At 41.1% G+C, this 16,935-nt stretch overlaps 1 gene segment (V, D, J or C); it reads left to right on the forward strand.

Moving 5' to 3' along the window:
- The first annotated feature begins 6,709 nt into the window (after positions 1 to 6,709).
- LOC105756972 (immunoglobulin kappa variable 4-1-like) lies at positions 6,710 to 8,132 on the forward strand. The segment is given in 2 exon segments: positions 6,710 to 6,965; positions 7,190 to 8,132. Coding segments are annotated over 2 exon segments (405 nt in total).
- The last annotated feature ends 8,803 nt before the right edge of the window (positions 8,133 to 16,935 follow it).

Here is a 16,935-nt window from a genome sequence, read left to right on the forward strand (position 1 = left end):
TTTGAACCATAGTTTTACATTGATTTTGAATGTTTTTGTTGTTATACAAGGACACTATCATAGACTGAATTGTGTCCCCCTAAAATATCTGTCAACTTGGCTAGGTCATGATTCTCAGTATTGTGTGATTTTCCTCCATTTTGTCATCTGATGAGATTTTCCTATGGGTTGTAAATCCTATGTCTATGATGATAATGAAATGGGATTATTGGCAGTTACGTAGACTTAATCTACAAGATTAGATTTTGTCTAAAGCCAATCTCTTTTGAAATATAAAAGAGAGAAGTGAGCAGAGAGTGGGGAGAACTCATACCACCAAGAAAACAGCACTGGGAGCAGAGTGTGTCCTTTGGACCTGGAGTTCCTGTGCAGAGAAGCTCCTAGAACAGGAGACGATTGATGACAAGGACCTTCCTTCAGAGCCAACAGGGAGAGAAAGCCTTCCCCTGGAGCTGACACTCTGAATTCGGACTTCTAGCCTACTAGACCGTGAGAGAACAAATTTCTGTTTGGCGAAGCCAACCACTTGTGGTATTTCTGTTATAGCAGCAATAGATAACTAAGACAGATATAAAAGCATCAACATTCGTTTTCTCATCCCATTTACTTTTCCGAGTGCAAAACAAATCTAACCAGAGAATAGTATTACAATTTAGGTTACCATTTTGAGGCTAACGTTCCCATCTGCCAGTTGATATTGTGGCCATGCAACATTGAAGAAAAACTTCATCTTATCTTTTCTTCATAGGATCATAACAACAACAACAAAAAATTACAATGAGTTAGAATGCATCCTAGGGGGCTGCACTTTAGTATACCTTGTGCATTACCCATACCTGAGCCTAGGCCAAAACCAGAAACCATAAAATCCAGGACCTAGGCTAAAACCAGAAACCAGAAAAACCAGGAGTACATGAACCACAACGACCAAGGTACAACAGGGGTTTCTTATGACTGGAGCAGTATAACACTCAACCACCCAGATTCTAACAGAAATGGTAGTTCTCTTGGGCTCACCCTTGGCTCTTAAGTCACTTACCCCCTCAGAAGCCCTTAGGTACTTGTGACACTGTTCACACAGTACTCACCAGATAGGATCCTTACCCAGAGTTCATTTCTCAATCTCAAAAAAGCGGGTCACTGTGGGTCTGGCTGCAGCTCCGACTATGAACGTCAGTTTCACTGTCGCCTTCTGGAGAAATTGGCTGGTGTGCTCTGAGGGAAGGCGGTCGTGCCTAGGGGCCAGAGGTGCTCCCAGGAGCTGGATGGCTGAAGTTAGAAGCAGAATAAAAGTCCCATCTGGGTCTTCAGAATTTGTAACCCAATGAGGATGGATCCTGCCTAGCATGACCCCTCGAGTCTATTGAGAGACACCAGGCCTTTGAGATACCTTATAGGGAGCTCACAGGCCCAGGTGTGATGGGAGGAGGGGGAGGGGTTTAGCCCTGTCAGTTACAATATGCTGATGATTTTGTCAGAGTATGAGAAGTCTCAAGATGACTTCAAGGTTTTGCTCTGAGTAACTAGAAGGGCAGAGTTGACAATTATTCATATAGGAAAGACCTTGGGAGGAGTGGATTTGGGGAGGAAAATCAGGAATTTTAAGTTCGAGTTGTGTATTAGATCTCCATGTATGGCTGTCAGGTAGACAACTGGATTTGAGTTTGGAGTTCAGTTGAGAGATATGGACTGGAGATTTAAATCTGATAAGTAATGAAATGAGTGTTGCATAGATGAATTGGAGAATATGCTCAGGGACTGAGCTCTGACATAGGGGACATGAGGAGGAACCAGCAAAGGAGTCTGAGAAGGAGCTGTGTGGATGGAAGACAAGAAATGTGACACCAGGAGCTCACTGAAGAGATTGTATTAAGCAGAAGGGTGTCTCCAATGTATTTAATGCTACTGATGGGTCTGGTAAGATGAGGACTGAAACGTGACCATAGGATTTGTCAGTGTGGAAGTTATTGGTGACTTTGAGTAGAGCAGTTTCTATGAGAAGGTGTGGTTAACACCTTCAATGCTGGGATCCTAAGGGAGTATGGAAAAGAGACAGTTTGGGTTTGGTGATTATATACAAGTCTTTCAGTGAGCTTTAAGGTAAAGGAGAAGAGTGAAACAGGACATAACTGGAGGGAGATGTGAAATCAAGAGAGTTTTTAAAAAATGATGTGTCATGCTGATGGGAATGACGCTAACGTGAGGGGAACATTGATAGCTCAGAAAACAGAGGTGAGAAATGCCAAGAAATGCCCTTGTGTGGGACAGTGGTATAGGAACAGAGGGAATGGCCTCAGATAGGAGGGCTGTCTGCTTATCTACAGTAATGGGAAGGAAAGAAGGCAGAATAGGGGGATGTACATGCCTGTGGATCAGAAGATGCAGGAGAGGAACTGGTGGAAGCTCTTCCAAGAAACAAGATATGAGGTAATTTGCTGAGAGGTAGGATAAGAAGTAGGTGTTAAAACTTGAAGAGAAAAGAAAAGAGAAAGGGTAGAGACTGAAGGAACCAGGTAAGTGAAGTTTGATTGTGAGGCAGGATGAAGGGTTTTCATGAGGTAGTGTGCATAAATTTATGGTGAGATGAATCAGAATAATTATGCATTTTTCTCCAGCCACTTTAGGGATGTAGAGGCAGGTATGTGGAGGGTGGAGTTTTTACCAAGCTTTAGGTTTAGCAAGATGAATGCAATGAAATAAGAGAGGTGCCATGGAGTTCTTGGTTTGGGTAAGGGCATTATTACAATAATTATTATATGGTTGTTATATCATATAATAATTATTATAAAGGAGAATCTTGGAATTTAAAATGGGTATGACTCGAAAATCGACTCAATGGCAGCTAACAAAAACAAGTAGGGAAATGGGAATGTGAGGGATTCAGAGACAGCCAAAATAGGTTTGTTAAAATCTTGTTTTCAGAAAATGGTAAAATTCTGACTCATACAAATAAAAAAAAGAGCAGACACTACATTTTAAAATTTTTCTCATGATAAAAAGAACTTATTTTCTCTTCCTCAGTTTTGTACTAGTAGCCTTTTTTGTTAAAATGTTTTTGGGAAAATATAACTGGCACTGCTTTTATTCTAAGATTAGCAGGGATCTAATATGTTCTTATTCCTGAGACGTTTTCTCTGACATAAACTTGAGTGAGGAAAGCAGGGCAGAGGAATTCTCAGGGGATCCTGGCTCCTGCCTTTGGCCTAAAGAGGAGGGTCTGTTCCGGGACAGCAGGAAAGGCATTTGGGAGTCACGGTTGAGGTCAGATTAGAGAGGATCAGATGGGACTGCAAATGACCATGTAGTGAAGCCCAGAGTGAGGGCTGAGAGCAGATTTAAAGGAAGTGAGCAGGAAGAGCAGGAGACCTGCTCTCTTTTGGAGTCAGAGGAGGCCCAGATGCTGAATTTTTGACTATTCCATGCCACCTGTTTTGCATGATCAAAACAAACAAATAAACCACAGCAGTCTCTGTGACAGTGCCCAGTAAGTGGGACCCTTCCCCCACCTCTGCCTTGGTAAGAGGTTTATATTTGGGGTCACATTATTATGAGAGGATATCTTGATTTTGGAACACAGTAATTTGTTTCCTATCTTTGATCTGATGGTGCTGAAGGCGAGAGTGAAGTTGGCCTCAGATCCACTGCCACTGAAGAGGGTGGGCACCCCATCAACGCGGGTGGAAATGTGGTAAATGAGGACCTTAGGAGTCTGCCCAGGTTACATGGTGTCTCACATCAGTGTAGAGAAGACAGACTGGTCCTTCAGCTGATGGAGACTCTCTCCCAGGGAGACAGCCAGGGCCTCTGGAGCCCGTGTCATCGCCATCTGCTGGCAAGAACCTGCAATGACAGGCACACGGGGATGATGCAGAGATTCTGTGCAATCAAGGACAAAAGAAACAAACCAAAATAGTCTAGCTGTGATAGGTGGACAAGCCTGTATTGCTTATAGCATATATTTTGCGTCTTACTTTAAAATGATATATGTGCATGGGAGGATTACTCTGGAGAGAAAACTCCATGTCTAGGTTTGCAAATATCCTCTCACCTGGAACAGAGGAGAGCAGGAGCCTGAGGATCTGGATGGTATCACCATATTACAGCTTCTCTCTTGTGTGATGTTTCTCAGGTTCCGCCCACCAGAAAAGGCTTCTTTTATGAGCCTCAGATCAGCAGGGCTGAGGATAGGGTAAGGTGGTGGTAAGGGGACATTTATGCCAAGAGCCAGAGAGTATGATGGTGAAATTCTTAGATCACAAGCGTGTGGTAAAAAATCTTACAGGGTGCTCTTTTCTGACTTATTTTTTGAATACGGCAGTAACAGACAGCTATTATCTTGGATTCTCTGTCCAAAACTAAGATTTAGCTAGTGATGTGGAGCAAATGTTCTGTGCTTGACTACTAACAGAAATGTTAGCAGTTTGAATCTGCTAGTGGGGCCTTGGAAGAAAGGCCTGGTGATCTACTTCTGTAAGACTAAAAACCATTTGCTGTTGAGCTGATTCTAATTCAGGGTGACCCCATGTGTGTCAGAGTAGAACTGTGATCCATAGGGTTTTCAATGGCTGATTTTTCAGAAGTACATTGCCAGCCTTTTTTTTTTTTTTTTTTTGAGGCCAATTCTGATGGATTAGGAGGTGAGTGGGTTAAACACTAAATATAATTTTTAATTAATTACTTAATTGTTGTTGTTGTTTGTTTCATGTGTGAGGGTAAACCTTGTCCTTGTTATTCCATCTACCCTACAAGTGAAAATACCTCTCCCACTGAGTTTTAAAATTTTGGCAATTCTCTTTCTAATTTCTAGAAATTTAGTTGCTTCTTTTTCAGATCTGAAGTGTTCTCTTTGTAGCTTCCTGTACCCTGCATGCAATGTCAATTATGTCATTTATTTCTTTAAATAAACTCATTTCATGTATAAATCTGAAGTGTGAGCAGAACTTGCTTTGTTTTCTGTTATTTCTGTTGCATCACATTTGTATTCATATCCTGTTGTTGTTGTGTAAGGTGCCATCAATCCGCTTCAAGTCATAGTGACCCTGTTCTATGTACAACAGCAGGAAACGCTCCCTACTCCTGTGCCATCCTCACAGTCTTTTGTATGTTTGAGCTCATTGTTGTAGCCACTGTGTCAATCCATCTTGTTGAGGCCTCTTCCTCTTTTTTCCCTGACCTTCTACTTTACCAAGCATGATGTCCTTCTCCAGGGCCTGGTCCCTCCTGATAGATAACATGTCCAAAATATATGAGACGAAGTCTTACCGTCCTCGCTTCTAAGGAGCCTTCTGGCTGTACTTCTTTCAAGACAGATTTATTCATTCTTCTGGCAGTCCGTGGTATACTCAACACCATAATTCAAAGGCATCAATTTTTCTTTGCTCTTCTTTATTCATTGTCCAGCATTCACATGTATAATGAGGTGACTGAAAATATCATGGCTTGGGTCAGGTGCACTTTAGTCCTCAAAGTGACATCTTTGCTTTTTCACACTTTCAAGAGTTCTTTTGCAGCAAATTTGCCAAATGCAATAAGTTGTTCGATTTCTTGACTGCTGCTTCCCTGGTTGCTGATTATGGATCCATATAAAATGAAATCCTTGTCAACTTCAATATTTTTTCTGTTTATCATGATGTTGCTTATTAGTGCAATTGTGAGGATTTTTTTTAACGTTGAGGCGTAAGCCATACTGAAGACTGCAGTTTTTGATCTTCATCAGTAAGTGCTTCAAATCTTCTGTGCTTTCAGCAAGATTTTTCTATTTATCTTGTTTTCTTGGAGGTCAAGAATCTCTGACTTCTTAGTGTGTTTATCCCTCAAAAAATTATTTGTGAGGTTTCCTAAAGATTTATGATGGGTGTGCCCTCTCCCAGAGGAGCTCCCTTTTGTTGGCCCTACCAGTAGGGCTACCTTAAACCAACTTCAAGACTGAAGAGTTTCAGGTACACTGAGGCCATGCATACCTAGAATGAAACTCCTCGAAGGATTGGTGTTCCATCAAAAGTTCACCGGAAAATCATATTTGTTTTTTCCTGTCCCTTTCCACAATGAACCTAGAGCCCACTTATCAGTTCCTAGCCTTTGTGGGCATGACAGGTTCCACTTTCTCTTTGGTTCACACTTCCTTTAAGATTAGAGCCCCTTTGGGCACTAGATGAATACTGGGTTTCTGAGGCCTTTTCATATGGTAAATTCTGGGCCTGTCTTCCATTTCTCTGGCCCTTGTGTAGCCCTGGAATGCAATCTTATGTGTTTGCCTTGTCTTTAAAGTATCCTTCAGGATAAAAGCTTCTTTAGAGCTCAGACATTATCTAGTTATAAATTTTTACCAAAAACTGAGGCAAAAATTTCACATATTTTTCCATTTCCTTTATTTTTCTTCAGCATTTAAAAAAAAATTATTTCACATAATTTAAGGAACCTGAACCCATTTAAAACTGTTTTTGAGTTAAAACAGAAGCTATGCATTAGATTATGGGTGCATCAAGCAGTTTGTGATCAGTTGGTAACCTAAAGGTTGGCAGTTTGAACATAACCTGTGGTACTGCGGAAGAAAAGCCTGGTGATCTTCTATAAAGAATACAGGCAAGAAAACCCTACGGAGCAGTTCTGCTGTGTAATATATGGGGTCTCCATGACTTGGAATGGATTGGAATGCAAAAGGCTTTTTTTTTAAAGTTGATATTAGAGCTTCTAAGTCATTTTTGTGCCTTTTCTAGTCATAAAATTATAACTTTCTGTGATATTTTTGGCTCTTCATGTATGTTGGTTAGTTTCACAACTCACTGCCTGTGCAATTTCCTTTCAGTTCACTGATTGCTTTGCATAGACCCTCCAGGCCCAGGCTGGCTGATCAGATTTTATAAACAGGACCTTTGCAATGTGAGCTGATCAGCATCAGGCAGGCAGGGGCAGCAAGATGGTGCCACAGACTCTGTTCCTCATGTCCCTGTTGCTCTGGGCCTCTGGTGAGAAATTAAAAGTGCTTCAATCCCTCTAGAGTAGTATCTTTGTAGACCTGAAAAATGATTTTAAGATATAGTGGGAAATGATGGTTATTTCCAAAATGGAACCAGTTATGTGCAGATATGTAATATCACTAGATGCTTTTGTATAAATGGTATATTTCAACATGCCTGTGAAAAAGTGTGTGTATATATGTATGCATGGTAGTTGTCCACTCTGATTGCAGGTGCCAGTGGGGACATTGTGCTGACCCATTCTCCAGCCTCTCTGGCTGCGTCTCCAGGAGAAAGGGTCACCATCAACTGCAAGTCCAGTCAGAGTGCGAGCAGCTATATAAGCTGGTATCAGCAGAAACTAGGACAGGCTCCTAAGCTGCTCATCTACAGTGCATCTAAATGGGCATCTGGGGTCCCTGACAGGTTCAGCGGCAGTGGGTCTGGGACAGACTTCACTCTCACCATCAGCAGCCTCCAGGCTGAAGATGTCGCAGTTTATTATTGTCAGTATGGTTATTATAGCTCTACTCCCACAGTGCTTCGGCCTCGAACACAAACCTCTTCCCCAGGGCTACAGGCCAGTTAGTGTTCACTGCACCAGCTGCTTTCTTTCTGTTCAGCCCTGAACACGCACGCTTCCTCTGTCTGTCGCAAAGTCTGCATCTCCTGACTAATTCCTTGGAGTATTTGCAGGACCCAGGAGAAAATTAAGGGATGTGGCTTCTTCTGTATCCCCCTTTGTGGTAAATTACATATGAAAAAAGCTGTAAAAATATCTTATGGACTCTGTCAGGAATTTTCATGTCACAGGAACTTGTATGTCTCACGTGGATAGATCACATGACTGAGTTTGGGAAGGATCCAGTGAGTTTTATGATCTGAAAGATCAGTTCTCTCTTCCCTGTGCCTTCTTGACTCTTGGATGTACCCATTCAATTCCTTGTTTTCCCTGCCTTTCTCCTTTCGCTGCAGCTATCCCTGACAACTCTGGACCTGGCCCAATATTAAACCTAGGCCCTCCATATTTAAAATGTCCCCTATAGAAGGTAGTATTCCTCTCTTACTTTTTCCTTCCATGGATCCTTTTTTCCAGCCAAGCCTTCCTGGTCAATGTCACTGAACGTGTTTTCCTGCTCTAACCTCCCATTTTACTGCCCTTTCCTCCTCTCTCCATTTCTTTCAGTGGTTCTCATTCTCACAAAGGCCAGTCTCTAATTCATTAACCCTGTCCCTTTAGAAATATGTGACAGCTTTCCCATATTGTTTTTTCATTAGTTGTCAATTTCCTCTTTAAATTGATTCCTTGGGCACCCAAGTTTAGTGACTGAAGGAAATAATAGTTATTCCTTGTTGTTGGTTGGCATCTTGTCAGCCCCTGACTCATGACAACCCCATGCACAATAGAATCTGACTGTTGTGATCCATAGGGTTTTCACTGGCGGATTTTTCAGAAATAGATCACCAGGCCTTTCTTTCTAGTCTGTGTTAGTCTGAAAGTGCTGCTGAAAACTATTTAGCATCACAACAACACATACAGAGGAAGTGTGGTAAATGAGGCCCATAGATCCCTGCTCAGGTTTATGCTGATGCCAGCCCAGGTAGTGTTTCCAGTCAGTGTAGACGAGACTCTGACTGGCCCTGCAGCTAACAGAGACTTTCTGTGCTAGGGAAACAGCCAGAGATTCTGACACCTACTGAGCAGGATCTGCCCACTGGAACCTAAAATGACAGGCACATGAGGAAGAGCCAGAGATGCTGTGCAATCAGGGATAAAAAGAAAATCAAACCCAAATGATCTCTAAGTAGGACAAGTGGGCAGGCCTGTGTGGCTTGTAACGTTTATTTCCTGTCTCATTTCAAATTGTAGACCTATCTGAATAGGAGGATCACTCTGGAGAGAGAACTCCATCTCTAAGTTCCATCTCACCTGGAACACAGTAAAGCAGGAGCCTGAAGATCTGGATGGTGCCCCCATCCTGCAACTTCTCTTTTATATGGTATTGCTCAGACTCCATCTTGCAGGAAAGGCTGCTTCGTGGCTTTATTTTTTCAATTTTTTATTTTGCTGTTGTTGTTGAGAATATACACAGCAACACATACACAGATTCAGCAGTTTCTATCCTTTATAGCTTTTTATGAGTCTCAGGTCAGCAGGGCTGAGCTCAGGGTAGGGTGTGCATGAGGGGACATTTATGCAAAGAACCATGGAGTACAATGGTGAAAGTTTTAGAGCATAGAGTTATGGTTAAAAATATTGGAAGCTGTACTTTTCTTTGTTTTTAAATATGGCAGTACTATTTGAATATACCAAATACTATTTTTGTCGATTCTCTGATGGAAATAGTTATATTTTAGTTTCCCTGTTATAGTTGCTGAAGATCCCTGGGTGGTGCAAATAGTTTGCCCTCTGCTACTAGCCTGAAGATTGGGGGTTGGAACCCACCCAGTGGCATTGCAGAAGAAGCCCTAGTGATCTGCTTCCATGAAGATTATAGCCCAGAAAACCCTATGGAGCTCAGCTCTGTTCTGTAACACATGTGGTTGCCATGAGTTGGAACCATCTCAATGGCAACAGGTTTGGTTTTTGTGGGTTAAAGCTTCTAGGAATGCAAACATATTCTTGAAGAGCACTTATTGAAATTATTCATGTGGAAATTGTACTAATGCTCAATTCACAGAGTCAAAAATGTTTGCAAAGAGAATGGCAGCAGCAGAGGCCTCCAATATCCAATGTCCCGTGACTGGTGTCCAGTCGTGGTGGAACCAGTACGGCTATTCACTGCCTGTCTGTGGTGGTGGTGGGATCCTATACAATTTCTTTCTCTGGTTTGCTGTGGACTGTGTTTATGCCAGCTGGTTTCTTGTACATTTTCTACACAGAGTTCCCTAGACTTTCGATTAAATCTCTAAGTCATTCAATAATTTTATTTTCTGCTTTGTTTAGACTTGGTTGGTTTCTGTTGTTTGCAACCAAAAGCTCTGACTGATAAAAATATGTTTCCATATCTGACAATGTCAGATCTTCGTCAAAATTTCTTTCCTGTGAATATTTATGGTTATGCTAACAACTTTACATTGTTAATTTTTGGAGTTGCAAAAAAAAATTCATTATAGTATACTACTTAAGGTTGTAATTGTAAGTGAACTTGATAGAATTTATGTTTTCATTTATTTATCTTTTTACTATGCAATTATTAAACAAATATTAATTCACAATCTACTACCTGGTGTACTCTTTTGGGTATTAGTGTTATATTACTGGTGGTAACTAATTTAAGATGCGATCATTGCTCTCAGTTCTGTAAGTGAAAGTAATACAGGCATGGATTAAAGAATGCCAGAAAAAAACAATGTTAAATTTGAGGTAGAAGATGTTTGTATGAGACCAGTTATTAGGAAGGTCCCTCTAAGTGTCTTTTTTTTGAACAGTTTGAATATTTTCTTATTATTAACTTTTTTTGTCTCTCTCTTTTTTTTTTTTCGTATGTAACTTTAGTTGCAATTCCTGTAATGTGACAACACACTCCCCCTCTCTACCCCGGGTTTCTTGTATCCATTCAACCTGTTCCTGTCCCTCTCTGCCTTCTCATCCTGCCTCTGGACAGGAGCCGCCTGTTTGGTTTTGTGTATCTGCTTGAGCTAATGATACTCTTCACAAGTATTATTTTATATTTTAGAGTGCAGTCTAATCTTTGTCTGAGGAGTGATCTTCGGGAATGGCTTTTGTTCTGGGTGAACAAAGCGTCTGGGGGTCTAAGTGTCTTTTGTGTTTATCTTGTATATAATGGAAAGATATGGAAGGTTTTTGCAGGCAGATAATGTGATCCAATTTGCTGTTTAAAAAGATCACGCAGGTTTCAGTGGAGTACACTATCAAGAGAGGCAAGACTAGATGCAAGACCAGTTAGGAAGCTATTTCAGGAATCCAGCTGGTGGCTTGGTCTAAGGCCATGATGGGGGAGATGGATTTGGGAATATGGGGGGTTCCAAATGGACCAAAAAACAAAAAAAAAAGACTAAACTAAAACTGTTGCCATCGAGTCGAGTGAAACTCACAGCGACCTTAAAGCACAGAGTAGAACTGCCCCATAGGGTTTCCAAGGAGCAACTGATGGATTTGAAACGCCAATCTTTTGGGTAGCAGCCGAGCTCTTAACCAGGGCACCAGCAGAACTCCACTTGGTAATGGACTGACTGTGAGGGTTGAGGTACAGGGTAGTTCCAAGGATGACTCGGTGTTTCTGGATTTCACAACTGGATATGTGGTGGCTTCTTTGCAAGTGAGGGGTTTGTTGGGATTGAAGTATGGAGGGAGATGAGGGAAGAGTATGAGTTAGATTTTAGACAAAGTACATTTGAAGTGCTCTGAGACCTACAAGAAGAAATTTAAGAGTTTCTAATTTAAAAGAGATGCCTAAACTGGAGATATAAGTTGGTACAAGATACACCGCTTATGCCCAGTAATAAGAACATTGATAGAATTAAAGCTCTCTATTATTAATTTAAAAAAAATTCATCCATTTATTCAGCAAATATTAATTGACCAAATAGTGCCTGGTACTGAGCCTGTAGCTTTGTGAATATAATTTTTTATATGTATCAATTAAACTGTGATATTATATGTACAATAAATACATATTTAAAATTTTATTATAAAATAAACCAAAAAGTGTGCATGCTTGGTGTGGAATTTTATATAAATGGAATCATCTGTTGTACACATACATTTGTGTCTAGCATTTCCACTCAACATTATAAGAGCATCTATTTTGTTGTATGCATCTCTAATTTATTGATTTTCATTGCTGCATAGGAATTCACTGTATGAAAATTACACAATTTATCATAGCTACTATTAATAAACATTTTCATTGATGCTCATTTTTGACAATTTTAAGCAAAGCTGCTTTGAAAAATTCTCATTCCTGTACCCAGGTGCACCTAAGCACACATATCTCTAGAGCATATACCTCAAAATGGAATTTCCTTCTCATAGGGCATATGTATATGAAGCTTTACTAGGTCCTGCCTCACTACTTTCCAGAGTAGTTCTATCTATTGACATGCTTACATAGGTGCGTCAGCAGTGTATGCAGCAATTTACAATCATGCAGCAGTAGTATATGAGAGTTCTTGGTGCTTTACGACATAACCTATTATTAGGATTGTCAGACTTTTTAATTTTTACCAATATCAAGTGTGTATAGAAGTACCTGATAGAATTTCCCAGTCAACTAATGAGGTTGACCATGTTTTTGTATATTTTTAGGCCATTTGCACTTCCTTTTTTGTCAAATTCATATTAAAGTTTGTGGCAATGTTATGGATTGAATGGTGTCCCCCCAGAAATGTGTCAACTTGGCTAGACCATGATTCCCAGTATTTTGTGACTGTCCATCATTTTGTCATTTGATATGATGACACTTTTTTTTTTTGCAAATCCTACCTCTATGATGTTAATGAGGCAGGACTCATTCTACAAGATTAGATTACATCTTAAATCAATCTCTTTGGAGATATAAAAGAGAAAAGCAAGCAGAGAGACAGGGAGACCTTATACCACCAATAAACAAGAGCCAGGAGAATAGCATGTCCTTTGGACCCGGGGTCCCACAGAGAAGCTCCTGGACCAGTAAAGATTGATGACAAGGATCGTTCCCTAGAGCCTGTAGAGAGAGAAAGCCTTCTCCTGGAGCTGACTCCATGAATTCAGACTTCTAGCTTCCTAGACTGTGAGAGAATAAATTTCTCTTTGTTAAAGCCATCCACTTGTGATATTTCTGTTATACCAGCACTACATAACTAAGGCAGGCAGGTATCATATATTGCCTCTCAGCTATGAATTCATCCTTCAATACATGCTCTGTGATAATGGGTTGAATTCTTCAAGCATCTCTCCTTCACAGTAAACACAATGTTAAGTTTTCTCATTGGAAGGTGTTGAAGGGCACTGGGGGAGCTGTGTATGGCTGTCCTTGATTCTGTTGTTACTCACGTTGTTCATGTTCATACCTTCTTGTATTATGGATTCTGAGAAATCTGTGACATTTTGATGATTTTGTCCTTTAAACTTTATTTCTGGGGTTTCCTGAGACTTTAGAGTAGTTGTGCTCTTCTCAAGAGAAGTTTTACATCTATTTATGCCAGTTGCTTGGGGACTCTACCTGTTGGATCAGCTAAACCAACTTCAAGATTGCAAAGTCCCAGACCCACTTAGGCTGTGCATATGCGAGGTGTGAATCCATGCAGGGATTGATCTGCAGTCACTACTTCCTACCTAAGGTTTCTTTTTCGCTCTATGAAATAAAAACACATCCAGACTTTGATGGGAAGAAACTTTGTTTCAGAAAGAAAAGAGGGAATGGGAAAGGTACTGTCTTAGTCATCTAGTGCTGCTTTAACAGAAATACCACAAGTTGATGGCTTCAACAAAGAAATTTATTCTCTCATAGTTTACTAATTTACAAGTACAAATTCAGGGTAACAGCTCCAGAGCAAGGCCTTCTCTGTTGGCTCTGGAGGAAGGTCCTTGTCATCAATCTTCCCTCGTTCTGGGAGCATCTCAGCTCATGAACCTCAGGTCCAAAGGATGCGCTCTGCTCCTGGCACTGCTTTCTTGGTGGTATGATGTCCCCATGTATCTCTGCTCACTTCTCTCTTTAATGTCTCAAAAGAGATTGGCTTAAGACACTATACAATCTTGTATACCTCATCAGTATAACTGCCACTAATCCCTTTTATTACATCATAGATATAGAGTTTACAAAACATAAGGAAGTCACATCAGCTTACAAAATGGTACACAATTATTTAATACTGGGAATCATGACTGAGCCAAGTTGACAGATATTTTGGGGGGACACTGTTCAATCCATGACACTCCATCCTTTGGCCTCTGAAAAAATCACATCCTTGCAAGATGCAAAACATATTCATCCCAACATATCATAGCAAAGGTCTTAAATCAACTCCAAGTCCAAAATCCAAAAATAAAATTCTTCTTCATCTGTGAAATCGAGAATGCAAGTTATCTGTTTCCAAAGGTACAATGGCAAAACAGGCACAAGCTAGACATTTCCGTTAGAAATGGGAGAAATTAGAGGAAAAGAAGGGATAACAGGCACCAAGCAAATTAACAGAACACATTACACTAGCCCTCAAGGCCTGAAAATAATCCTCTGTTATCTGAGACCATTTACACGATAGTCCTGCCCTCCAGACTCTGGGTATTGTCCATACTCTCCAGATTCTGAACGGAGGCCCGTTGGCCCTGGGCTTCAGCTCTGCTCTCCAAGCCCACTGGTACAGCAATTCTGCTCCCTTGGCTTTAGACACACTATTCTCCCAGTCCATTGGAGTGACAACTCCACCCTTAGAAACACCCGATGCCATGGCTCCACCCTTTAAAACCCCAGACGTCCTAGCCATACCTTCTGAGACTGAGGCAGCTCAGCTTCCTGTGCTGTCTCTTCAGCTTCTGCTTCCTGGTTTCTTGGCCACTTGGCTCTTTGGGCCTCACACTCATATCTGCCCTGTTGGGACAGGTATTCCAAAACACTGTAGCTCCACTGATAAGTGAACAGAGGCACCCCACTTAGTCAGTAAATTTTGGCCAGAAGGCACTCAGTTCTCTTGCTCCGTGGGCCAGCTCCAGCGCCATCTCTTGCTGGTCTCCTGGTTCTGCTGCTGCTGCTTTTCTGCTGCTGCAGTTTCTCTGCTGCCACTTGTCCTCTGCTGCTGCTCTTCTGCTGCTGCTGGTCCTCTGCCACTGCTGCTTCCTCTTTCCGTTCACAGTTTCAAAACCTCTTCCACATTTTAGGTGTCTCTTGGAGCAGCACCCCACCTCTGACACCAAATTCTGTCTTAGTCATCTAGTGCTGCTTTATCAGAAATACCACAAGTGGATGGCTTCAACAAAGAAATTTATTCCCTCACAGTCTAGTAGGTTACAAGTCCAAATTCAGGGCATCAGCTCCAGGGGAAGGCCCTCTCTGTCAGCTCTGAAGGAAGGTCCTTGTTATCAGTCTTCCCTTGTTCTGGGAGCATCTAAGCACAGGAACCTCAGTTCCAAAAGACGTGCTATGCTTCTGGCACTTCTTTCTTGGTAGTGTGAGGTCCCCATGTATCTCTGCTCACTTCTCTCTTTTATATCTCAAAAGAGATTGGCTTAAGACACTGTCCGATCTTGTTTACCTCATCAGTATAAGTGCCACTAATCCATCTTATTACATCACAGTGATAGAGTTTACAATATATAAGGAAATCACACTGGATTACAAAATGATGTAATAATGGAAATGATGACCCAGTCAAGTGGATAGATATATTTGGGGGACACAATTCAATCCATGACAGCTACTATTGTCATGGTGGGGACTACTGCAATAGGGAAAACACTCTGGCCATAAAACCTGCACATGTCTCAAAGAGATGGGGAAAGGTGTTTTCTTTTACAGAGACTGACAGTAAACAATATAAAAAAACCCAGGGGTGGGGAAGGAAATGAGCAAATGACATCATTGCATAGTAAATCAGAATGTTTTCTCTTGAGGTCAGAATGCTTTATGTTGAGGTCAGCCTGTTCTCTGAGTTGTTGTTGTTAGTTGCCATTGAATAAGATTCTGACTCATGTCGACTTTCTGTATGACAGAATGAAACATCACCTGGTCTTGTGCTATCCCCCCAGTTTTTGGTACGTTTGAGCCCGTTGTTTAAGCTATCGTATCAATCCGTTTCACAAGTGGTTTCCCTCATTTTCGCTGACCCTCTACTTTACCAAACATAATGTCCTTTCCTAGCAATTGATCTTTCCTTAGATGTGTCCAGAATAAACAAGATAAAGTCTTTCTATCCTTGTTTTTAACAGACATTCTGGGTACACTTTCTCCAAGACTGATTTGTTAGTTCTTCTGGCAGTCCTGGAATACAATATTCTTTGCTAACACAACAATTCAAATGTGTCAGTTCCTCTTTGATCTTCCTTTTTCATTGTCCAGTTTTCACATGCATTTGAGGCAGTTGAAAAGAACATGGCTTTGGTCAGGGTGTCTTAGTCATCAATGTGATATCTTTGCTTTTTAGAACCTTAAAGAAGTTTTTTGCCACAGATCTTATCAATGCAATATGTCATTCGATTTCTTGACTGCTCCTTGTATGGGCTTGATTGTGGATTGTAGAATTAAATCTTTGACAGCTTCAATTTCTTAGCAATTTATCATGATGTTATTTATCGGACCAGTTGTGAGGATTTTTGTTTTCTTTATTTTCAGGTGTAATCCATAGTGAAGGCTACACAACCGTCAAATCCACAGGAAAGACCCTTAAAAATGGGTGGTATATGGGCTCAGGCTGAGGGTGGGGCAAATTTCAGGGAATTTGGGGAGGAGAAAAGCTTAACCAAAGTTTGGTTAACAAGTACTTTGTCCTGATTGATCATCGGGGATAAGCAATTTAGTTACTCATTTATGAGGCAAGGGAAGGAATTTGGAGGCCCTGTGTCAGGCCTTGTCATAGGTAAACAAGGGGGCAGCTGTAAGTCTTATGTAAGTCCTATGGGATGGTTGGATATTTGCAGCAAACTCTTTTCCTGAACACAAAGGTTAAGGAGATTTCTTTAACTGTGGCTATTTTCCAATATCACAGGGTTCAGGTAAAACTTAAAGTTAACACTCTCTTCACTTCTAGCCTCCAGTTCTGTAACAAACCAAGGCAGATCTCTTCACAGTTACCAGAGGTTGAGGGAAGAGGGCAGTTCAGTCAAGATCTGGTTTGTTCTTATCTTGATGGTGGAGGCTCTAGGGCTCCCAGGTTAATGCAGGATGATCTCCCTCAGAATTTCCCACATGGATGGGCTCTGGCTCCCACTTCTGTGTTGCTGGCCTTTGCCTGGCTCTGGGTCCCAAGATCATGCATTTGCAGAATCCTAGTTGCCTTCAAGACTACGAGCTTTATTACTAAAATATTTCTTGGTTACAAG

This window comes from Trichechus manatus, unplaced genomic scaffold (assembly GCF_000243295.1).
Source record: "Trichechus manatus latirostris isolate Lorelei unplaced genomic scaffold, TriManLat1.0 scaffold00316, whole genome shotgun sequence".
NCBI classification, from domain to species: Eukaryota; Metazoa; Chordata; class Mammalia; order Sirenia; family Trichechidae; genus Trichechus; species Trichechus manatus.